This window comes from Pogona vitticeps, chromosome 2 (genome assembly GCF_051106095.1).
Source record: "Pogona vitticeps strain Pit_001003342236 chromosome 2, PviZW2.1, whole genome shotgun sequence".
Taxonomy (NCBI): domain Eukaryota; kingdom Metazoa; phylum Chordata; class Lepidosauria; order Squamata; family Agamidae; genus Pogona; species Pogona vitticeps.
The window spans coordinates 271102907-271129308 of record NC_135784.1 but is presented as its reverse complement, the minus strand read 5'-3'; the positions used below and the strand labels follow the sequence as shown (position 1 = coordinate 271129308).

Here is a 26402-nt window from a genome sequence, read left to right as displayed (position 1 = left end):
AACTCCAAAAAGCAAGCAAATTTCCAAAGACCCATCGGAAATGGGGGGAAGCAAGCAAACCCCCCAAGACCCATCACAGTACAGAAACATAACCCCTCCAGCCCAAAACCATGCTGCAAAACCCACCCAGAACAGTTTTTAGAAAGCAGCACCCTACCTTACCAGGCAGTCTGAAGCCTCCTCCGATCCCACATACTGTGCTGGGGCGAAAGAGTTACAAAGAAGCAGCCTCTTTGCCTACCAGAAGTTAGTAATTTGAATTTCCCGCCTTTTTTCCCCTGCAAGTCGAAGCAAAGTTTTGTGGCTGGATCTGGTTGTAACCCGAAGTGGTCGTAAGTCGGGATGTTTGTAAGTCAAGGCACCACTGTATTACTAAGATAGAAATTTAATTTCTGAAATTGAAACATTATGTATTGTGAACTTTGAATAACATGTGGTTAACAGATTTTTTGGCTGAAATGAAATATTTGTACAGGGTAACACTGTGTAGTACAGATCAACTATTGTATCTTTTGTCCTTTCTGATTTTTCTAAAAGTATGAGATCCTGGTTGTGGATTATACTTAGTAAGATAAGTAAGAATTAATATTTCACAATGTTTTAAGTTTTAGATTTCTTCTCCTTTCGTAGTACAATCCCTTAATGTCTTTTAACAACAAACAGCACTTTTTTTGTGAAAAGAATTAAACTGCTGCCAGATCATTACAGGATTGCATTTAATATTTTTTTAGTTTAAATATAACAGCTCTTTCTCTATTTTTGCACAATTAGTGCAACACTGAGAAGAACTGTAGTCTACATAAAAATCATCTCCAGTGTCCCAGTTGTCATTGTTCCTAAGAAAGAACTTTTGATTGGTGCTAATGGCAGCTTCTTGGGAACCAGAGCTGTGTGAAAGAAATGGATTTCCTCCAGGGTTGTGGGGCATTTAACTCCTGAGCAGCTTCCTACCCCATGGGAAAATGTCAATATAATCTTAGCATTAACTCACTGTTGGTTAACGGCTTAGCCTTAACTGGTCTATTGTGCCATAAGCATAAATAAATGCATATTACTATTTTCTGACTACTTTAAATAACCCATGTCTAAGATTACTTCATTTGCTTCTGGTTAATAGTATGTATTTTAGGTGAAATGTGATTATATTCAAGGCAGCCGAGAAATATACTGTCCAGAATGGCCTTGCAGCCAGATGGGCAGTATAAAAGTTGAATCCAATCAGTCAATCAGTCAGTATTGGAAAATAGATTGGCAGTGGTCCTTTGGAGACTCTATGTACCATAATAATACACTATAAATCTTCATGAAGCACATGTGGTGTAATGGAGTCAACAACTCCTGTTTGGATATAAGTGAATAATTAAGAATTGCTTTAAACCAGAAAGTCAGTGAGAGAATTAATGTTTTTCCCTTGCCCACTTACAGTTCCATTCCCCATGTCCAAAACGTATCTGTTTACAAAATATTCAAGAGATGGGAAGGAAGAACAAAGATTTAAGAGTTGTTCATTTCTCTTTCAGTTTCTTTATTTAAATCCCCTTCCTCATCTATCTAGTTCATGTTACTGCTTGCTAACAATCTCAGAGGTGATTTAATGTGGAAGAAATGAAGGCTGCTTGGCAAGAATGGAAGATTCTCAAATACTGTGTATGCTGTTTTTATGGGGAAAATAGCTTAATAGCTACGAATCTTGTTTGAGCTCAATTAAGAACAAGCCTTTAAATCTTGTATATCAAATCATAATGTGTAATTAGTTTTGTTGTTGTTACACAGGAGAAGAGTGTGTTATATGTTAATCTTAGGCATGTGGGCCACATTTGGGAAAAGGTATCCAAACAAGTTCAAGCATGGATTTTTATATGTTACCAGATCAGATACAGGGTAGTTGAGGAAGCCCTCAGTTGTCTTTGGGGTGGTTAGGATGCCCCTATAGACCATGAATGTTGTGCTCCAGCATTTTTTGGGATTAAATATGATGAAATTTGAACTAAAGAGAGGAAACTCTGAAGCAGAAGGAAACTGATGGCTGGAATTCTGGTAAAAGGTTTTCCTGGAAATTTAAGTTTGCTGAGTCTTGGAGAGGGCTCAGATTGACGTCATCAGTTTCTAATAATCCCCCATTTTGTGTCCTGACATGACAGAGAAACGATGGCACATCTCTTATTAGGCTGGATACACTGCCGTTTTTTAAGATAGCTAAACCAAGTTTTCATTACATTTAGCACTGTGTGTGTGAATGTGAGATGAATGAGTGACTCTTGTGCAGGCTTTGATTGGATTGGTCCAAGTAGTACTTGGGACAATCTCCTCTCTCCCTTCCTCCACTGTTCCATACCTTATTCTTTTTTGATGCCTGTTGCTGTCCTTTATTTACAGAACCATTTTTTTCTTGTCATGAGTGCTTGTGTGTATTCCAAAGTGGATGGGTGCCAAAAGTGCAACAGTCTGATTTGGGTTAAGCAGTGAGTCTGCACATTTGGGTAAGTCAGGCTATTGATTAGGAGTTCTAAGGACACATTTTCCACACCTTTAACACAGTTTTCGCTGAGGATGGCTCCATAGGATGGGGGGAGAGGAAGGAAAGAGCCTGCTAGGATTTTTTAAAATTATTTTTTATAAACTGAAGGTCACGTTACCAGAGTGGGTGGTACTGTGACAGAAATGGAAAGCAAATTGGTTCAGGCCACATTCAAATCACCTTTGGCCAGGCTGGTTCCAATTTGTAGGGCAGATGGCTTACAACACACAATATAAAACAAATATATATATACCATAACATATAACATATTTTTCATAAATTAGAAAAAAAAGAAAAGAAAGTTTTTTTTCTCCAAGATGGCAAGAAAACACAGTATGTTATGGGGAGGGGGGGGGAAGGCCTGCCTAAACATCCATGTCTTCAGTTGTTTCTTGAAAATACCCAGCGAGGGAGCCACGCGAATCTCCAGAGGTAAGTTGTTCCAGAGGCAAGGAGCCACTGCCGAGAAGGCCTGGTTTCTTGTTTTTTTCCTTCCGGGACTCCCTCGGCGTCAGGCTCCTCAGCCTCACCACCTGACTTGCGCGAGTGACACGGGTAGAGCTGGGTGGGAGTAAGCATTCCGCCAAGTAACGAGGCCCTAAACCGTTTAGGGCTTTAAACGTGAGCATCAGAACTTTGAAGTCAATGCAGAACCGAATGGGCAGCCAGTGCAACGCAGCCAGAATAAGGGATTTAAATAAAGAAGCTGAAAGAGAAATGAACAACTCTTAAATCTTTTCTTCCCTTATAATTTTCCGAAAACCTATTACAGTGGTGCCTCGCTTAACAATTGCCTCGTTAAACGACGAAACCGCTTGATGATGAAGTTTTGCAATCGCAAAATGATGTTCCTATGGGTAAAAGTCGCTTAACGATGATCGGTTCCCTGCTTCAGTTTAGAAACAGCTGGTTGGCGGTTCTAAAATGGCCTGCCGCTGTGTTTTCAGGACGGATTCCTCACTTTACAGGCAGCAAAAATGGCCGCCCCTATGGAGGATCTTCGCCGAACAGTGAGTTTTCAGCCCATTGGAACGGATTGAACCGGTTTCAATGCATTTCAGTGGGCTTTTTCGTTTCGCAAGACGATATTTTCATAATACCGATTTTCACGGAACGAATTAACATCGTCTTGCGAGGCACCACTGTATTAACAATTTAAATCATGATTTCTTAATGCAAATACTCATTTTTGCTGGTAGTCATACTGTTTAATATTTGAAACCAGAAGAAGATTTCATATTTAGAATAATAACCTGTCAGATTAGTAAAACAGCTGTGGCAGAACTGATTTTAGTTTTAATAGGTTAATCACTCATGTTTGGAGAACTACTTAAATTGTTTTATTTAACTAGAACCATAGCGTTACATAGCATACATATTCTTGTATTTTCTTAAACATCAGTGTTTATTAACTGAAGTGGTTAAACAAAATACCGTATTTTTCGCTCCATAAGAAGCACCAAATTTTTAGAAGAAAACGGGAAAATTAATGTTTTCTTCTCCTAAAAATTTGGTGAGCCTTATGGAGAGGTCCATCTTATGGAACACACCCTAGACCCCTCTGGCCCCGTGGGTGGTGGGGTGGGAGAGCCTCCAAAGGGTCCTAGGGTGTGTTCCAGGACCCTTTGGAGGCTCACCCTGCCCCCCATGCGGCCAGAGGGGGCGAAATCGCCACCTTCTGGGACTCTTCTGAAGCTTCTCAAGCCTCAAAAGAGTCCTAGAAGGTGGCGATTTCGCCCGTGCTGGCCCCGTGGGGGGGTGGGAGGAGCATTGCAAGGGTCCTGGAAGGCTCACTCGGACCCTTGCGGGGCTCCCCCCACCTCCCCACAGCGCCAGTGCAGGTGAAATCGCCAGCTCCCGGGTCCTTTTGTGAGGCTTGAAAGGCTCAGAAAGGATCCTGGAAGCTGGTGATTTCCCCCCTGCTGGCCCCGTGGGTTTGGGGGAGCCCTGCAAGCATCCTGGAAGGCTCACTTGGACCCTTGGGAGGCTCCCCCCCCACGGGGCCAATGGGGGCAAAATCGCCACCTTTGCTCCATAAGACACACAGACTCCCCCCCCCAATTTTTTGGGGGGAAAATATGCATCTTATGGAGCAAAAAATATAATACCTTTAAACAAAAAAAACGTAAACATCATTTGCATCCAAATGAAAAACTTAAAACTGTCTTGAGCAGCTCACTCATCTTCATTTTCATTCTCGTTTGTTGATAACCTGGAAGAGAAAAACAACCTTTCATGCTTTATCGAGTCCCAACCAGTTTCTCAATTTAGAATGAACAAGTCCAAAAGAAGAGAATATTCTTTCGATGCCAGCAGACAAAGCCATTGCAGTTAAATGTCAAATAATTCTCCAATGATTTCTGAATCCCAAGTGCTTAAGTGATTTCCACCAGTTCACTGGTGTGACTTTCTTTAAAACATCAGCAGTAAATACATGTTTCTTGAATGGTTCTCTATTACCTCTGAAGCTTATTATAGTTGGCAGTAGAGATGGATGATTGCTGGATACCCATGTCATAGCTAAATCCTCTTCTTCAGCACTTAAGATTTCACCCTGGTACTAGATATTGACAATGTTTGCACGAAAATGATCAGGAGACAGTGCTTGTCCCATATGTTTTTTAAAAAGCTTGTAATTTAATTCTGTTAGTGTGCGCTTCTGTTTTTAAGTGGTCTCTCAATTCCTTCCGAATTTCAACAGCATCGACAGTAAAACAGCTATTTTTCTGTATTTTGTTTAAAGCTTCAGAAATGGGTTTCAGGATGCTCAGCAGATGTTCAGCATTTCTATTAAGCCTATTGTAGAGGATTTTGGCTGTGACAGTGCCATCTACTTTTTCCCCCGATTTTGCTCACAAACTGTCATCAGAATAGGTCAGTTCTTGATACATTGTTCAAAATGGTCCATTAAGAGTTTCATCTAACATCTTGTGGAAACATTAGCTTGGCTCCACCCATTCTTTTCAGAGCTGCTGCTCCAAAAATAATTGTTATGGAAGAATTTAGCAGTTTCAACAACATTACTCTTTATTTCTAGAACACAGAAGTGTTCTGCTAGCCAGTGCATCAGATGAGCATTGCAACCACATGTTACTAGCTTGGTAGTCCCTTTTGTATTCTTCTAAATTTTGGATACATTTGCAGCATTATCTTTGACCAAACTGCCTACTTGACATTTGAACTTTTTTCACATGTTAGTATAACTTTTGCTGCTACTTCTAAGTATGCTGCGGTGTGTGCATTTCCTGAAGTATCAATTGTTTCTGCAAGGAATACATTCTTCCGTTGTTACACAAGCACATACATTAGGATCATTGCGGACTCTACACATCAAGACTTAGGTTAACAATTTTACTTTCTAGACTTGTTGCACATTGCTAGATTTCTCCATCATATACTGTATCCAGCAATATTTGCTCTACTTGGTAGGCTGTATCCTGGTCTCAATGAATCATATTAATAAAATATGGGTTTTCAAGCAGATGGAAAGAAGAGTTTGTTGCATAAACAAAGAGAGCAGTTTTTTCATCAATTAACTCATTTTTTTAATCTGATGGTTTTTACCACAAACTTATCTATGGTGGTTCCAGATTGTTTCTTTCTTTTAGGTGATATGCTGTGGATATGTGTGAATGATGTTAGTAATGCACTATCCTGGACAGATAAGAAGGTAGTAATGTAGAAGGTGGATAGTTTCCGGAATCTTTTTTGTTGATGGTGGATTCCTCTTTTTTTTAAAAAGGCAATGCTTTTATTTTATTATTTAAGCCATTTATGTTTGTTATGTCTTTCTCATTGTATTCACTTGGTACAGCCTAAAAAGGAATATTTGCTTGTTTCAACTCATTGTTTCTTTTTAGCAACTGTATAAAAACACAGTTCTGTGCAGTAACAATAACGAATATATGTTGTTGCTCCAGCATGACAATACTTCATAGCAGTTTTTTTAAAAAAACTACAATGAAATAAAATTAGTTTACAAACCTGAAGGTCCTGACATGTTCCTTTCATTAAAGCACTTCTCGTGATGCTGCTTCATTTGAGCCACCACACATTATATTTATTTGTTGCATTTTTTGCATTTCGCATGAATACCTGCCTTTCCTGTAGGTAGAGAAATTTCATTAAAATATTCCAAATTGGCTATCTTTTATGGCTTGTTGCCATTTTGCGCTTCAAGGGAGGGAATCGAGAACTTCAAGCTATGTGCACAAAGATCCCAAGATTTGTAAGTTGCTTGGAAGGTTTCACTTTCATTTTTACTGCTTGTCCCTCCCTTCTCACACTTACAACTTGATACAGATGTATTTCCAAACAGTCTTCAAATCTAGCATTTAAGGTAATGTGTTCATTGTTTGTACATAGATTTTCAGAACAACAATGAGATTAAGGTCTTATCCTCTACTTTGTTTATTTTATACTATTTTTCCTGTGAAAAATTGCATGTTATCCTAGCTCGCATAACTTGGATTAATTGAATTAGTTTACCAAAAATGTAAATATTGCATGAATATGCAGCCTGATACTACACTAAGCTCTATTCCATGCTGAATAACCTTTGAACTATAATGTATCTTAAATAGAAAACTATCTTCAGGTAGATTTTTCATCCAAAAGTATTTCATTAAAATAAATTTGATTAAAATTTAAAAATCCAATTTAAATTTTTAAAATCTGTGTTTTTTTTTCTTTTTAAAAAAAATTCAGCTTTTTTAATCCATCCTGGTTTGAATCCCAGCTCAGCCAGTGAAACTCACTGGAGGGTCTGGAACTGGTAAAAATCATTCCTTAAATACTGTATCTCACTTATAACTTGGTTCCATTTAGATGGCACATAATAACAACAGTATAATTCCTATAGTTAGTGCCCAGGTTGAGAACATTTTAGCTAGCTTGCTCTAGCTGTTGGTAAATCATGATCAAACAAGAACCAAAAGCAGCTGGTATCTCAGAAGATGGAAATGAAAAATTTACAGTATTTTTGTTACCTCCTATCAAAATTCTTCCTAAGAAAAAAGAAAATAAAAAGTTCCATTGGTGGCCAGTGTTACTTTTATTGCTCAATTATAGCTGTTTTTGTTCAGGGTTGTCCCTTTCTTACAACTGACAGAGTACCTGTGGAAAATTCTTTAGGAGGGTACATAATAAGTCATATGCTGCCCCTGGATTTTATTCTCGAAAACTTCTTGTTTGCCTGTCATGGTGAATTTGGCAGGTAGATTAGAAAGGTTGCCCCCCCCCAAAAGCACCTGAAATTCTTGTTCGACTGACTCCTGTCCTGGGCCATCAGAGGCAGGTAACAATGAGCCCCGGGGTGTGTTACATTTATTTATTTATTATTTTATTTATTTTATTTATATCCCGCCTATCTGGTCGGGCGAGGACCACTCTAGGCGGCTACATAGCTGTAACAACAAGGTTCTGATTTGAGGGCACATAACAATGTAACATTAAATTCTGAGCCTATAGAATTTCTGCTGGTCCTCCCTGTGTATCTTCTTACACCTTTGTCAAGTAATTTGCTAAATAACACAGCAGGCATTTTCACTTGATGAAAAAATTGCACACAAACCCCTCATGTTCACTATTGTGTGCCTCAGTGGTGCCCGACTTTGGGTCCTCGTATGTTCTTGGACTACAACTCCCAGAAATCCTAGTAAGCCTAACTAGTGGTGATGGCTTCTGGTCCAAGAACATCTGGGGACCTCAGATTGAGAAACACTGGTATACCTAAAAATTGGGCAGCGGTCTGTTCAAATTTATTAGTCTTTCAGATGCCACAGGGTGTTTCATTGTTTTGCTGAAGCAAAGTACTATTGCTACCTTCTTCAGATCTTCTCTACTAAAGATTATCCAGGTGGCTTTCCAGGCTTTTAAAAAAGAAAATATTAGGAAAAGACTGTGTTCCTTAGTATTACACAAATGCAAGAGTGGACAATACAATTTAAATGGACAACACCATTTAAAAAATCTTAGCAAACAAAAATTTTCGAGGATAAAATCCACTTGTTCAGGCTTATGCACCAGTATTTGTGGATAGTTTAGAAAAATTGTAAATAAGCAGGGCTTGAAAAATCCACTCATCTGTGACGAGAGAAAAAACGCTTCTTGACGAGCCACAGCTCCCTCCTTGCCTCCTTACCCTCAATCTGTGTCTCTGATTTTGCAGTCCTCCCCTCCCCCTTTCCATTGCAAAAGGAAAACGGTCCTCTTCTTATGAGAAGATAGTTTGAGTGGCACATAGATATATAACTCTGCAGGAGAAGGTAGCGTAGTCCCATGCTGGAGAATATGGAGATTCTCTGCTCCCAATTTCAGCTGAACAACTGGCTCCTTAAGAGGCCGGGCACTTTTGCTTTCAGTTTTATTTCTGCTGGAGACATTCAAAAGAAAGGCATTCAAAATACAAGCTTCATGACCCCACAGGCACGTAGGTAATAAAGCAACCCAAATCTGAGGGTATATTTATTTTGGGTTTGTACACATTGTTATGTAGAAAGTGCCCAGTTTAAATTTAAGCTTTAAATTTAAACATAAATTGCAAGGATCCTGCAGTGTTTTGATCCCTTCCCCCCTACATCTACTAAGCCACACTTAGATTTCTTAATTTGGGGTTAGAAAAGTGGGGGGCGGGTGGGCGTCTTGTACATGGAGGCATCTTATATACAGAAAAACATGGTATTTCTCAAACTTTCTTAGTGAGTACATGTAAATATATGTTGCACTTGTTCACAGGTCCTCCTCCCCAAAGTCTGCATCCACTAAGTGAACTGTGTGTCATTTTACTATGCATAAAAGGTACAGTGGTGCCTCACTTAGCGATTGCCTCGTGTAACGATGTATTCGCTTAGCGATGAGGTTTTTGGAGCGATTTTGCGCTCCGTTTAGCAATGTTCCCTATGGGGAAATTTTGCATAGCAATGTTCGGGACCTTTCCTCGCTTAGCGATGACAGTTTATGTCCCCCTGTTTCGCTTAATGATGTCCGTTTTCGCTATTTTAAAAGTGTCTTAAAATGTTCAAAAACTGTTTTAAATGCTTGGAATCATTAGTGCACCTTGTAAAACCTTTGCAAACTTAATTTGGCATTGTTCTGACTCTTCGTTAATTTCTGGTGAATTTTTTTCTCCCCCATTGGAATGCATTGAACTGTAGGTTTGACAGCTGTCAGGGTGCACTAATGATTCCAAGCATTTAAAACAGTTTTTGAACATTTTAAGACACTTTAAAAATAGCGAAAATGGACATTGCAAAACCATTGGAATGCATTGAATAGGCTTCAATGCATTCCAATGGGGGAAACTGTTTTGCTTAGCGATGTTTCCTATGGCAATTTTTGCTTAAGGACGGTAATCCGTTCCCATTGGAACGGATTAACCGGTTTTCAATGCATTCCTATGGGAAATGGTGTTTCGCTTAGCGATGTTTTCCCATAGCGATGGTTTTTTGGAACCAATTAACATCGTTAAGCGAGGCACCACTGTACACTGTATTGTCTGGCACAGCTGCTGTGCTATAGATATGATGAAGAGGGGAGGGTTGTGCAAACTGAAGACTACCTCCTTTGCTACATTCTGAAAGTACCTTTTGAACCCAAATTTTTCAGATTACTAAAATCTGATATACTACTGTATTGTGGGGTGATGAAGTATAAATGCTTTCTTAGAGTTGTATGAATTACATTATAGGGCAAATATAATCAAATAAACAGGTTCACAAAGGTGTAGTTTCTGTTAAATAATTTGATAATAATGCATAATGTAAATGAATAATTTGATAATATTGCATAATATAAATAAATTATTTGACAATATTGCTAGAGAAGTAGAAAGCAACAGAAGGTGTAAAGCAAAATGTTTGATGTACGTACTTCTTACATATTCTGCAAAACTACTACAAATTCTTGCTTAAACATGAATACTATTTCAGCCTGAGGGAAGATAGTTTCCGAGTTGGAATTAGAATGTCATTTGTGAGTTAGCATATAATTATGCCCATTCTGCAATCATTAAGGGAGTTTTAGGTCATTAAAATTTCCTCTGCCTTTGAATTTAGAGTTACAATAACTCATTGAAGGCAGTGAATTATCTATTTTGTATTAGGACTGAATTAATTTCTTTGCATTTTTGAAAAGATTGAGAAAGTTGACCCAGCTTCATGATTTTGCTTATGTATAAATGAAGTGAGGTAGGTATGACTGTACAGAACATAACAGTAAGTCTCAAATAGGCTACACCCAATTCATGGAGGAATTTGACCCATCGGATCCCCATTGAGTCAAAGGGCCAATTGTGAGTTACTATGGTAAGCAACAGGATTTTGGTCAGTATGTAAACTTAATGGAGAGTAGTACATTTCACAATGAATAGCATGTTATCTTTCCTAGTCCGGTATCAGTGGAAAGAGAAGGGGCATATTGGAGCTCCCAAATTTTCACTTTGGCTTTTCATTCAGTCATTATTTGATTTTAACATTGGCTCAGACTTTTGCCCAAATTTTCTGGCAGGTGCAGAGAACATGGGAGAAGGGGCCAGTATTATTTTTTTATCTTCATTCTGGGCTTTGCGGGAGTGGAACCAGGTGGTGACCTTGACTGTTCTCTTCACAGTTCAGGATGAACTGAGACATTCATTGTGCTTGTCTTTTTGCACCAGCAGAACTCCTGAAGATACAGTGGTGCCCCGCATAGTGACGTTAATCCGTTCCAGGATTAACGTCGCTATCCGAAAACATCGCTAAACGGAACAAAAAACCCCATAGAAACGCATTAAATCCTGTTTAATGCGTTCCTATGGGGCAAAAACTCACCGTTCAGCGAAAATCCTCCATAGGGGCGGCCATTTTCGCCGCCTCGGTAAGCAAGGAATCCATCCAGAAAACAGTGGCGGCCATTTTGGAACAGCCCATCAGCTGTTAAAAAAGCATTGCTTTACCATGATCAGTTCCCCAAGCAGGGAACCGATCATAGTAAAGCACTGCCAACCAGCCAGCTAGCCAGCCCGGGAGACAAGCGAGGGCTCGGGAGGAGAGCCACCGGAACACCCGGGCCTTGCCCTGCCTCCCCACAGTCCCCGAAGCACCCCTCACCCCAGTCGCCGCCACCGCCGTCGGCAGGAGGAGGGCCGCCGGAACACCCGGGCCTTGCCCTGCCTCCCCGCTGTCCCCGAAGCACCCCTCACCCCAGTCGCCATCGCCGCCGCCGCCGGCGGGAGGAGGGCTGCCAGAACACCCGGGCCTTGCCCTGCCTCCCCGCGGTCCCCGAAGCACCCCCTCATCCCCTCCACTGCCGCCGCCGGTCAGCTGGGGGAAGGTAGGGGGAAGGGATGGCTCCCTTCCACCTCCCCTCCTGAAGCTGACGCTGAAGCCGGCATCTCAGCACAGCTCCGGAGGTGGGGGAATCCCTTCCCCCTCCCCTCCTGAAGCTGACGCTGAAGCCGGCATCTCAGCACAGCTCCGGAGGTGGGGGAATCCCTTCCCCCTCCCCTCCTGAAGCTGACGCTGAAGCCGGCATCTCAGCACAGCTCCGGAGGTGGGGGAATCCCTTCCCCCTCCCCTCCTGAAGCTGACGCTGAAGCCGGCATTTCAGCTCAGCTCCGGAGGATGGGGAGGGCAATCCCTTTCCCCCCATCCGCCGGAAGCCCCACCCATCACCTGCGCGAAAATGGGGCGTAGGGGAAAATCGCAAAGCAATTTTCCCCCACTGAAAACATCGTTATCACCTGCGGTATGCGGATTATTCGTTAAACAGGGCACCCGGTAAGCGAGGCACCACTGTATTCACATTTCTTTACAAGTTTCAGAAAAAAGAGGATGTTGCTCATTTTTCTGAGCTCAGCCTAAAGTGTACAGCAGATGGCTGGCCTTCCTAAGGTTTTCTGCATGTGGTAGAGGAGTTTGGAGGAGACTTTAATCATGTTCAAGTATTATACGTTCTGTCATTACAAACACATTTGAAGGAACCACCTGGTTCTGTTACATTCTTCATGATCTGCACTACATCTGGAGAGAAATTTAATGCCTGATTAGGACTTCCATTTGCTACAGCAAAAATCTCTTCCTGACCCTAAAATTTGTATATCTGAGGTGGGTAGGATGTTGTACTTCTGTGTTAAGCGTCTCTCAACAAGAAAGGTCTGCCTGCCACTAGCAAGCTGGTTATGCTCCTGTATGCAGTGATGTGAGTTTCCAAGAAAGTTTTCTGTAATACTCCTTGCTATCAATAGATTGAGAACTGACTTAGAATACAGTGGTGCCCCGCTTGACAATTACCCCGCTCCACGACAAATTTGCTTTACGATGAGTTTTTTATGTGATTGCTGTTGCGATCGCAAAATGATGTTTAAATGGGGAAAATCCACTTGACGATCGGTTCCCTGCTTCGGGAACTGATTTTTCGCTTAACGATGATCAAAAACAGCTGCTTGTCAGGTTTTCAAAATGGCTCCCCGCTGTGTTCAGGATGGATTCTTCGCTTTACAGGCATCAGAAAAGGGCCACCCTATGGAGGATCTTCGCTGCACAATGAGGTATTTCGCCCATTGGAACGCATTGAACGGTTTTCAATGCATTTCAATGGGTTTTTTACTTTCAGTTGACAACGATTTCGCTTAACAGCGATTTGAATGGAATGGATTATCGTCGTGAAGCGAGGCACCACTGTACTTTGACACAGTCAGAACAGAGAACTGAAATCTACATATCTGAACTGTATACTACAACTAAGGAGACTTGCTTGGCTAAATATGGTTTGATATGCTTGTAATCCACCTGTAACACTGTTTTCTAGTGAAATCGTGAGGTATGAATGAAATAAGTAAATAATAAATAAATTTTAAAAATCATGTTCAAAACTTTACCTGGAAATTATTTCTGCTGAAATGTAGATACCTTTAAACATGACAGTCTGATAGAGCATGCCTTCTTGCATTTGTTTTCGACTTTAAGGGGGGAAATGGAAAAATATAAACATTAGGCATTAATATTCCTGAGGAACTTTGTTTTTAAAGGGATATGCTTTTTCTGGTTTTAGATTTAACTACAGTGAATCCATTCCAGCTACCCAAATTAATGATTTATTTGACAGATATTTAATGAAATTACACATTTTTAATCTCCAGAAAAACCATCACAACAGAAACAATTCTACAGCACATAGTAGAATGGAATTGTGGTTTTTTTGCACTTGTATAAAATTAGAGTAGCTCTGTAAGATATATTTCTAACTATCTGTACTTAGATTCATGTTGTTACTTAATGGTCTGGTATAGACTTGCGTGGAAGTTGATTAAAGTACTATTTAAGACATCAAGATCTGCTTCCAGCTGTTTAGGGTTAAAAGTATAAGTTCATTCAACATAATTGTGGTTTGCAATTTAGAGTGTTATAGGGTAATTTTTGTCAAGAATAAAGTTGCTAGTTGATTCCTCAACACTAAATAAAATTTAAGAACTTTTTTTTACCACAAGGTTCTTTCAGAGAGTGGCATTTCAGTGTATATCCTGTTTTCTAGAGCCGTATTATCTACAGGGGGTTTCCTTGGAATATTTGCTAGAATAGTTTACTCCAGTCTTTGCAAGTGTGACCTACTTCCTTGGTCTGTTTCATTTTTCCAGTAAAAATTTAGCCGGAATTATTCCACAGTATAATATTTTAAATAAATAAATAATAAATACATATTACCAACCCACCATCAAACAATTGGTTCCACTTCCTGCATAATGGGTTTAGAAAAATAAACAACCCTGGTACATTTTTCCTTGTCAGAATGTTTATTCATACTGTCACTTACCATTATTGACACTCAAAGAAAGCCACGGTCTTTCTCTTTCAGAGATAACTAAAATTAAGAGAGAATGCAGTGGCCCAGAAACAGTAACTGCAGTTTTGTAACCTTTTCCTTCGTATCCCACTCCTCAAGAGAGAATATATGTCTTATATTTCTTGTTATATCATTTATAAGTTCTGAAGAATGTCAACAAAACCTTTCCAGAAATTGTAATATGCTTTTAGGAGAGTTTTTCTACAACTAGATTTGTTTTTAGGGGGCTGGGGGCATGCTAAAACAAATGCTGGTGTACTTCTCCCAGCTTTCAGGCATCTACCAGTAGAGCCTCTGCATGTCTCAGGCCTCCAGTAATGTCAGCATGGTGCTTGATAGCCTCATTCTGTGATCACTAAGCACCTCTTCAGTATTGATGAAAGATTCCTGTATTGTGTTGCAGACCATGTAGTTATCAAACTCACCCATGTTGTTTAAAGATATATATATTTTTCTATCAGAGCATATGGTACAAACAAAAGAGGTCCAGTTTCATTAGCAGTAGAAGAAATGCTTGAGTGGCTAGCAATTATAGCAGTTTTTCCTCACCTGAGGTTCGTGACCACCAAGGAGCCTGCAAAGCGTTTTCCGGGGGGGGGGGGTGTATCATGGGTCACCTTATATGTGTTGCAGCCCTTTTTAAATAAAATAAAATTATAAAAGGGGTCCGTGATTTGAAAAAGGCTGGGAACCACTGATCTATTGCATGGGAGAAAATCATTACCACAACATTCAAAAGTGCATTTCATTCCGATTGTAATTGCAGCACTACTAAGTGTGAAGGAGAGAACGCTAGTGTGTCATCCTCCATGGAACAGATTCCAGAGGGAAGTCGTGGCTGCGTGGAAGGCATATTGGTAGAGATAAACCAGGAGAGGGAGGAATGGAAAGGGTCACTGGAGGTGTGTCTGGCTGATGAGAAGGGGGAGGAGCTGGACCTGTTTGTCTGGGAGGATGTTATAAAAGAGGGAGAAAATGTGCGAAGTTTTAGAATTGTAACGGGCGGAGAGCAGCCTGAGAGAGACCAGGCTGTACAAACTGAGCTAAGCTATGGGCAGGAGGAATTACATGGATTAATGAAGGACTTTCCGAACCTCCAGCTGGGAGGAGGTCTGTTGCAGGATCCAAAAGATTACCGTGCAAGGGGAGAAGAGCTAGAATCTATAGAATGGACTGTGGTTGTGTACCTACGCAATCAGTGTGGGGGGAGGAGGGTGATCCGTCCCAGTCACTCTTTACTCTGTCCACCGCACAAGGGGGACTGGGCAAGACACCCATGCTGTGGGACGGTCTGTGCCGTGAGGAGCACCTCGCTGATGCCAATGACAGATCAAGAGCGGTTTGGTCCGGCCCCTCTATAAGGAGTGATCTGAGGACCCCTGATGTTAAAGTAAGAAGTTACAGAATCTTACCAGAATTAAGTTTAATGGACCTGTTCGAGCCTGTTGAGTTGAACTTGTTTAAAAATAAAAAGAGTAATGTTAAAAATTCTGAACTGCCTCCGACTATCTTCCCGCGCAAACCCAGGGGATGGGTTCAGCAGAAGATGAACCCAATCACACTAACTGAATTTATTTAAATCTTTATTGCTACAAAGAAGGTATAATAATCTGGCAGCTCTTAGATTTGTTCCTGTATTTTAAAAAAGAATGAACGATCAACATATACATAGACAAAGTTATGTACAGTGGTGCCTTGCTTAACGAGCGCATCGTTTAACGTTGAATCCGCGTAGCGACGCGTTTTTTGCGATTGCTAATGCGATCGCATTGTGATGTTTAGATAGGCTAAACATCGCATTGCGATGATCGGTAAGCGTTTCGCTTACCGATCTTCGCATTGCAATGTTTAGAAAACAGCTGATCGGCGGTTCCAAAATGGCCGCTGGGTGCAGAAAATGGCCGCCCGCAGCGTTTTCGCGCCCTGCCCTCGCTTACCGGGCAGCGAAAATGGCAGCCGGATGGGGGAATCTTCGCTTACCGGTGAGTTTTTCTCCAATAGGAATGCATTAAACGGAGTTTAATGCGTTCCTATGGGTTTTTCCCCCCGCATAGCGACGAATCAGGATAGCGACGTTAATCCTGGAACAGATTGACGTCGCTATGCGGGGCACCACTGTATTTTGAACACATTCTTTCCAGCAAATCAGATGATCTGTTGCCAGAATAGAAAATTGATAGCACACTCCAAAAAGAAAAAAAAAGTGGCCCCTGATTCTGAAGTAGGCACAAAGCATTTGAAGCTGTGTCATGCAGAGGCCTTGCTGTTACATTGTGGGAGGGATATGTCTGAGAATTCCGGGTAACTGTCTTAACATTTCTATTGAGGGTAGTGGCATCTTTGCAGTCTCATCATTTTAGAACTGCAGAACTGTAAGAGACTGTTAGAGAATATTTTGCATTTGTATTTAAGGCCCAGTGTTTTCAAGTATTAGAGGACAGGATGGATTTATTTAAGTAAAAAATAAAGACTTTTTTTACCATTTAAATTTTTAAAAATCCATTTAAATTGTGATTTAAATCAATTTGATATCAGTTTGATTTTAAAAAAATCATTGATTTTTGTTGACTTTGATGGGGGCTTCCCCACTTCCCTAGGGAAAAATCTGTGAGCATGTGCTCTTAGGAGATTATCCTGATAAACTTTTGGAACTGAAGATGATACTCTTCATGCACCACAGCCTCAAGCATGGAGGAGTTGTGTTTTAAGTTTCTGTTACATTTTCAGACCTTTTGTCTTAAAGGTTTCACACTATGTTAGAAACCTATCTTGTGGGACAATGGAGGAAGTCTGTTCTGTGGCTATTTATTGATATTACTTTTGCTAGATCCTGTAGATGTTAAAAGTTGTTTTGTGCTTCTTGTTACTTGGAGTCTGAAGTGAAACTGAATGTGATTATGAAAGTACAGAACATTATTCCATATAGTTGTACAAACAAACATAGAATGTTCTGGGGAAAATCATATAAATTTCTTTGTTACTAAATTTCACAATTTGCTTAAAATTCTAGCCCTGTTCATACATCACAGAGCCTTGTTAATATATCACAGGGTCCTTACAGGAGGGAACTGTGTGATTAAAGGCTAATAGAGCTGAGACATAGGCCCGATTTCTAAAGTCATCATGTTCCGAGAAGAAGCCTGAAGATGCTTCCATCATGTTGTTACGAGTCTCTTTCTAATTGCACGGGGCTCACAGTTTCATGAAAGCGGCACACTGCCCCTTTAGACCCCTCTCAAAATAGGGACAGTGAGGTGTCAGCAGAGTTTTGGATTTAAATTACAATGTAATTTTTTTTAAAAAATGAATTTGACAATTTAAATCAAAAAATGTTTTTATATATTTAAATTATTAATTTTTCCACCCTGTGTTAAGCAGATTAGGAAGGATGATAATTGTGTGGAGCCCCTTCCACAGAATGGTGCTGTTGCATAGTATTGAGGTGTCTCAACAGATGGGATTTATGTGAAGTGAAATGTTCTTCTTCGTGGTTTCTGTGAATCCACATGAATGGGTTAAATTGCCCCTGCGCAGGACTCTTCAGAATTTTCTAGAGCTGAAAATGACAAGTGTAATGTCTCCCTGCATCGTGCATGCTCCACCCGCTGGTACCTCAGTTCTTTTTTGCCGCTATCGCTATTGGACTACTTTGTATTGCTTGACTACTTATTTTATCCAAATCTTCTGGTATTGATTACGGACTGTTCTCCAACTATGATTATTCTCTGGCTTACTGACCCGGACTGTCTTAACCTACGATCCTCTCTGATTTGGACTTTGTTACGTGATCATCTGGCTTTGAACTCAGACCGCTCATCATGTTGTCTCGGATTACGATCTGGACTTAATTTATCTGATTACTTGATTCTATCTATTGGACTATTATCACGGCTTCACTAGTACTGCAGTCGATCTATTCTTTACGTCTCCCGTGAGGTATCTCGATTATTTATACTTTCTTTCAAATTCCTGCCAGGTTTTATGGCCTCTTCAGGCCCATTTAAAAGGTGTGTGTTGTGTGCAAACAAGATCCCTTTCACGGACGGCCACGATCGCTGCCTTTTTTGTTTAGGGGAAAGACACCAGTCCAGATCCTGTTGACATTGTAATAAGTTGACCAAGCCAGCCTTAAAACAACATCTGCAACGACTTCACTCCCACCTATGGGAAACATCATTGAGATCATTGGACCCTGCTACTATGGAGCTTACCTTGTCATCTGCTCCTCCGACTCCTCGCCCCAACCCCGCAGCTTTGCCGGCCCCAACTACCATGTCATCTCGAGCTTCTTCAAAAATTTCCAGGCCGAAAAAATCTTCAGCACTGAGCTTGACGTCAATACTGAAAGCCACTATCAAGGACCCTAAAAAGAAAAAAGTTGTTAAACAAAAAAAGTCAAAACATCCTAAGGCTGTTCATTGTACTAAACCCTCTCTGGTTCGAGCAACATTACCATCACCTATATTAGAGGAGCCTGTCATGGATATGCAAGACTCAACTTTGGATGAAGACTGTCGTCGACCACGGACACAACCACAGGTATCGGTCCCAAGCCTGTCCCCGACACAAGGCCATTCTGAGGCTGAGATTATATCCATCCAGGCCTTGGCCCATTCCAGCCCTATATCCATCGGGCGGGCACAAGTTGTCGGAGCCAGAGGGATTGCTGCAGCAATCCCCTCCGAGGAAACATCTATCTAAACGCAGGCACATATCTCCTAACCGACCTCGACATCGAGAGGTGATTGTTCACCCTAATCAGTCTCAACGTCATAGGGTGACTGAATATGAGGAGCCTGTCTGTTGAGATGGATCTGCGTGCCAGTCAACATCAATATCAAAGAACTGCCCTTTGACAGTTGCTGGATTATTTAACAAGAAAACAGAGGGAAATTATGGAATATTTGCACAAAATTAAGTAAATAGCTAGATCATATTATCTTCAACAACCTAAGTTTTAATGGCAGCAATGGCGCAGATCATTCACCCATCAATCATACCAACAATCATTCCAACAACCATACCAGCAAACCTACCGTTTGTATAAACCTCAGCAGGAAAGATCAGTTTTTTCCCCCACAGTGTGCTACCACGTCCTTCCAGCCACAACCATCTAATCAGCGTTGCCAAAATTTCCATTGCCCTGCAAGAAGAGTTCTCGTCTACTGATTCATCCTTCCAATCCATCTTTTCTTCCCCAGCTAGCCCCATTTTTCAACAAGTGGAACAACATCACCACAAACACTTGGGTGTTCGACATAATACATTTTGGTTAGCTGCTAGAGTTCTTAGATCTTCCTCCTCTTGGTCATCTCCAGACCACTTCTTACCTGCTCTAGAGGAGCAGATGAGCCCCTGTCCTTCAGAAGCACGCCATTCAATGTGTTTCTTCTCAGGAAGCACTGGATGGCTTCTACTCCTGATATTTCATGGTCCCCAAGAAGAATGGAGTTCTACGGCCTATCTTGGATCTCAGGTGCCTCAACACTTACCTGCATCACCGAAGGTTCCGTATGGTCACAATAGAGTCCATCGTGCCTCTTCTGGCTCCAGGTGACTGGTTCATCTTGATAAGACTTGCAGGGCGCTTACTTTCACATCACTATCCATGAGCATCACCACAAATAACTCAGATTTATGTTCAGTGAATCAGTGTACCAATTCTGCGCCCTCCCATTCGGCCTTGCCACCGCTCCAAAGATTTTCACGAAGTGCCTAGTTCCAGTAGCAGCCTACCTTTGTCTCAACAACATCATGGTTTTTCCATATACAGTGGACCCTCGACTTACAGACGGCTCGACTTACAGACTTTTCGAGTTACAGACTTCTCTGGCTGCAAAATTTAGATTCGACTTGCAGCCGGAGAATCGACTTACAGACCAGAAAAAACCCAAAATGGAACAAAAATAGAATAAAAACCGCCGGTTATGGGATTAATCGGTTTTCAATGCATTGTAGGTCAATGGAGATTCGACCTACAGACTTTTCGACTTGCAGCCACCATTCCAATACGGATTAATTCCTTAAGTAGAGGGTCCACTGTATAGACAATTGGTTGATCGTAGCTGGCTCTTATGCCAAGACACAAGAGGACATAACTTTTGCACTGCAACCACTGGCAGATCTAGGATTTCAAGTCAATATAATAAAATCTCATCTTACACCATATCAGACCATGGACTAGAAAGGCTCCACAAATTAAATCATGCTATCCGTCCCTTTTGACTAGGCGCCAGAGTGATAGCACATCAAACTCAACACCTCCTGGGTCTGATGGCTTCCACCACCTCTGCACTTCCACATGTGCAACTGAAGATGCGCTCATTACAGGCATGGTACCTCGCCCAGTTTCATCCCTTGCTGGACAACCCTGCCAAGCATCTTCAAGTCACCCCAGAGTTGGTAAGTAAACTTATGTGGCGGACTTTCCCACCTCACCTGCTGATTGGTTGACCATTCAAGCCTCTCCAATTGACTGTGCAAGTTACAACCAATGCCGCTACGATAGGATGAGGTGCCCACTGTGGTGTTCAGAAGATCCATGCCAAGTGGCCCAGCTCGGAGAGACTACTACATATCAATCATTTGGAAATGTTAGCAGTCATCAAGGCCTTCCGAGCTTTTTGTCCACTACTGACCGGTCAAGGAGTTACAAGTGGTCACAGACAACATGACCACTTTGTACTACATAAACAAGCAGGGAGACACTCATTCTTTGTCCCTTCTGTACCTGTTGATCCACCTATGGGAGTGGTTTCAGGACCATCACATATTCCCAATTGCCATCCATGTGGCGACAGAAGACAACTACGTAGCAGATCAGCTGAGCCACCTGACTACTCAGACACATGAATGGGCTCTTGACAACTCGGTGTTCAGTCATATCTGCAACAGGTAGGGCACACTGACCATCAACATCTTCGCCATGCAATCCAACGCAAAGTGCAAACTTCATTGTTTCCAAGCGGGCAAGGGTGTGAGATCCTTAGGAGACGCATTTATGGTGCACTGGGACATGGTGCTTCTCTACCTTTTCCCATCCATTCCACTGATTCAACAGACAGTAATCAAAATTCAGCAGTTCAGAACAGATGCCATCCTAGTGGCACCATGGTAGCCTCGGCATTACAACAGAGTACCTGAGATTGCCTCCTCAACCAGCTCTCCTGACAGGACGGAGGCAATGTCTGCCACCCCGATGTTGAGTCTACATCTCACAGTGTGGAGGATTCTCCCATCATAAAAGAAGTACTCGACAAGGCCAGAAAACCATCTACCAAATTGTTATATTCCCATAAATGGTTTGCCTTTACCAAATTTGCTGAACTAAGAGGCTTTGTTACCATTCCGATTTCTCTGAGGACTCTCCTTACCTTCTTCCACTACTTATTTGATTGATTGATTGATTAAATTTATACCTCGCCCATCTAGACTGAAGTCTACACTCAAAGTTTATATTTCAGCCATTGTATCATATCAACTAGTGAGCTTGGAATCTTCTCATTTGTTTTCTCACCCTATGTTAAGTTCCTTCGAGGTCTGCAGAATATTCATCCTCCTGTTGAACCTCCAACGCCTCAATGGTCCCTTCAGATTATCCTGAAGGTCCTCATACGTTCTCCGTTTGAGCCAATGGCTACATCTTCTTTGAAGTTATTGTCTTTAAAAACTTTGTTCTTGGTGGCCATCATATCTGCACGAAGGGCAAGTGAATTAGCTGCACTACGGTCTGATGAGCCTTATATCCAGTTCTACCCAGAGAAAGTTGTTCTCTGTCCTGATGTTTCATTCCTCCCTAAAGTGATTTCAGAATTTCATGTTAATCAGCCCTTGATTCTCCCAACATTGTTTCCCAATCCTTTGTCAGATGTTGAGCGACTGCTCCACTCTCTTGATGTTCGTTGGGCTCTTGCCTTTTGTATCTCAAGAACTAAGGACTTCTGTAAATCAACAAGGCTATTTCTATGGTTTCATTGGCCTCAAAAAGGTCTTCTAACTTCTTCCCAATCCATTCCAGATGGTTGGTCTCTGCCATCGCTTTAGCCTATGACCTGGTTGGCAAAACTCCACCAGAGGTGATCATGGCACATTCCACCAGAGCCATGGCTACTTCCACTGCATGGCTACGTGGCATTGAACTCTTTGACATCTGTAAATCAGTGACTTGGTCTACACCACTGACCTTTACTATGCATTACAAACTGGATGTCAGAGCAAAGAAAGAAACAAGTTTCAGAAGGGCTGTGCTGACTTCGGTTCTGCTATGACAGCCCTCCTTCTGGTAAGTGAGCTTGCTAGTCACCCATTCGTGTGCATTCACAGAGATCACAAAGAAGAAAAAGAGGTTACTTACCTATAACCGTTGCTCTTCTAGTGGTACTCTGTGAATCCACACGTCCCCCCCTACCTCCCCACTGTCCGTCACAACATCTTCTGGCATTTAATTTTTCATAGTCATTGCAATGGCGGATATTCAGAACTGAGGTACTGGCAGGTGGAGCATGTGTGATACAGGGAGACATTACACTCGTCATTTTTAGCTCTAGAGTATTCTGAAGAGTCCTGTGCAGGTGCAGTTTAACCAGTTCGTGTGGATTCACAAAGTACCACTAGAAGAACAACGGTTACAGGTAAGTAACCTCTCTATTTCTGCTCACATCGTTTTTTAGTGGTGTAGGTGCATGGTTCACATATTACAAAATCAAATTGACAGAGTTAGCGGAATTTTACCAGGTTTTTCCCAGGTGGTGATAACCGGCAGAGTTCCCAGTGAAGTGCAGACACAGGTACCAAACACTCTTGTTGCAGAAATACTCGGTTTATATGCAGAATATTTACAGATATATACAGCTTCAGTCCTTGTTCTTTACACGGCAGTTTCACAGTCACAGAGCCTTAAATCAGTGTCACAGTCCAGTAAATATACGTTTCACTGCTTTTTCATATACCTTGAGCCTTTTCCGAGAATATATCCTGCCCAGACTTACATTTGTCTTTATATTTCACAGGCTCTTCTATATTCAAACAATGAAATGTTTCAGGTTTGTACCTCTCAGGTTGTCTGCGTTCCCTTGCAGACCTCCTCGGTAGCACTCTCTCCTCCTCAGGAGTTTCCTTTTTCACTGGTGTAGATGGGGCTTCACTATCTGACTGCAACTCAACAGGTTCTATCTCATCTTTTATTCCCTGTTCTGGGTGTGAGCTCTCCTCCTCACTGTCTTCACTCTCTTGCATGTCATGTGTGTGGATGATTGTTTCAGGTGGCAAACTTACTTTATCCCAGTAGGCATGCTCATTAAATGTTGCACTACTGCTAATTACAACTTTATTTGTGTTGGGTACAGCAAACCTAAATGCTTTCCTGTTCTGCTGGTACCCTAGAAAGTACATTAGTTTTGCCTTCCTCTCACCCTTCCTCCTGGTCTCCTTGGGTATGTGCACCCATGCAGGTGACCCAAACACATGCAGGAATTTTAAATTTGGCTTTCTTCCCGTCCAGATAGTGTAAGGTATGTCTTTAATGCCATTATGCCAAAGTATATTTAAATAAAAGTTTGCACATAGGATCGCTTCATCCCAGTAATGGTCTGGTAACTTACTCCCTCTCATCATGGCCTCTGCCATATTTTGGAGTGTTTGACCTCTCCTTTCTATGAAGGCATTCTGTGTAGGAGTGTAAGGTGCAGATTTCCTGTGACGTATACCATGCTCTTTCAATATTGACTGAAATTTAGCATTGGTGAATTCCGTACCATTGTCAGTTTGAATCTGCTTCACCTTCTTGCCTGTTTTTCTCTCCACAAATTTTAACCATCTTTCAAACTCTATATATGTTTGCCCCTTGTCCTTCATTAAATAACAGAATCCAAACCTTGACTTTTGGTCCTGAATTGAGAGAATGTATTTTGCTCCTCCCAAAGATGCTCTTTGGGGGCCTATAACATCCATTGACACTAAGTCTAGAATGTTGCCAACTTCTATGTTACTATGCTTCTTTACAGGAGCACATTTACTTTTTGCTTCTTGACAGGCTTGGCAATTAATGTATTTCTCACATTGCCTTAAATTCACTCCATTTGCATTTTCAGTTGTTTTTCTTACTGCCTTATAATTTGCATGTCCCAACCTTAAATGCCACAAATGTATGCATTCATTATGAGGTTTTACATTCTCAAACACATTGTTTGCCTTAGCACTACTTAGCCTATATAAATTGTTTCTTACATAACACGTTAGCTTCTCATTCTTTTCACCATTTATAACACACTTGTTTCTATAGAATGTGCTAACATAACCCTCTTTTGCTAATTGGCTAACTGACAATAAATTTTGTTTTAACTTTGGTACATATAACACCTCTATTGGCATCTTTAAACATGGTAATTTTTACTTTACCTTTACCCATGATTTTTGCACTCACTCCATCAGCCAACTTTACTTGCTGATCAAACACAGCCTTAAAATTGGATATCTGCCTTTTATCTCTGCACATGTTAGCTGTTGCCCCTGAGTCTACTACCCATTTAGCTTCATGGTGGTTGTTGTAAATAGTCTCTGTTAGGTTTGTTGCTACTTTCACACGTCGTGGTTGTTTTCTTTCCTTCTTTTTAAATTTGCATTCTTTGATAAGATGCCGTCTGGACCCACAGGAAAAACATCTCCCAGGCTGGATATTTGCAGCTGTGACCTCCTCCTCCCCAACCACACTTGGCTTGTTTCTCACAGAAGTTTTGGAATCACGCAGTTCCTGGTTGTCTTTCTTTTTCTGTTCCTCCTCCAGAAGTCTACTGGTCACATTTAGCACTGTTAGTTCAGCTTGTGGTAGTACCTCCATGTTCACTACAAGCTGGTCATATGACTCATCAAGTGAAGAGAGAATTATAAATGCTTCCTGAATTTCAGTAAATGTGATATTTTTCTCTCTCAAGTCCATAAGCATAGACTTCATGTGCTCTAAATGTTGCAGCATGCTCCCACCAGGTTGCAATCTGGTACGGAATAGCCTTCTTGCAATTTGTATCTGGCTACCCACGCTGACTCATACAAAGAGTCCCCTCAGGTCCTCCCATGCCTTTCTTGCTGAAGTCTGGCCTCTTACATGGACTAGGAGACGATCTTCTAGAGTCAGACCGATGATTGCAAGTGCTTTGTCATTCTTTACCTTCTCTTCATCATCTAGCACAGCTGGTGCATTCACTACAATGTCCCATAGTGCTTCCTTCTGGAGTAATAACTGGACTCTCTGCTGCCAGGTGGAGTAGTTATCTCCATTCAGCTTACTGATAGACAGTCCTGACATTAGCAGCTCACTTGCCATTTTTCACACACAGTGCAGGACAAAGCTGTTCTACTCACTTTCTGCTACTTGGACACCTCTGGGCACTTCCTTCTGGATATTTCTGGTCAGCAAACTCACTGGTATCTTCCTGGGTGTGTCCCTTGGCTGGGCCCATAACCATTGACAGAGTTAGCAGAATTTTACCAGGTTTTTCCTAGGTGGTGATAACTGGCAGAGTTCCCAGTGAAGTGCAGACACAGGTACCAAACACTCTTGTAGCAGAAATACTCGGTTTATATGCAGAATATTTACAGATATATACAGCTTCAGTCCTTGTTCTTTACACAGCAGTTTCACAGTCACAGAGCCTTAAATCAGTGTCACAGTTCAGTAAATAGTCATATACCATATATCAGTCCGTTCTGCCAGAGTTCCACTCTTCAAGCACGTCGGTACGGCTTCCTCTGAACTCTCAGGCTTGGCTACAGCACTTCACGACGACACAGCAACAACCCAACAGCAACCCACACTGTTGTATTCTAGGTCTCCCAGTTATATACCAATCCTGGTATGTTCTGGTAAATTCTTACACAGCTTTTCATGCTTTCTGCTTAGCTTCTCTCTAGCTCTGGTCCTTACAAATACTTACTGCTGGTACAAACTGCAATTAACAATTTCAGGTTTAACCAAACCCTGTCAATTATTCTACATGCATAGTGGAATTAGAAGCCTCCCTTGCACGCACTCAAACTCTTTGAAGAGCTAGGATGTTTATGTTTTACTGAGCTA

At 41.4% G+C, this 26402-nt stretch overlaps 1 protein-coding gene across 2 annotated transcripts in view; it reads left to right on the top strand.

Moving 5' to 3' along the window:
* RASA1 (RAS p21 protein activator 1) overlaps positions 1 to 26402 on the top strand; it is a 97502-nt gene that overhangs the window by 9393 nt on the left and 61707 nt on the right. The window contains exon 2 of one of the 2 annotated variants that reach the window (XM_072992578.2): positions 23344 to 23376. The exons of the other annotated variant lie outside the window; for it this stretch is intronic. Coding sequence (XP_072848679.2) covers positions 23344 to 23376 — 33 coding nt within the window. The remainder of the gene's footprint in view (positions 1 to 23343; positions 23377 to 26402) is intronic. 2 annotated transcript variants of the gene reach the window in all.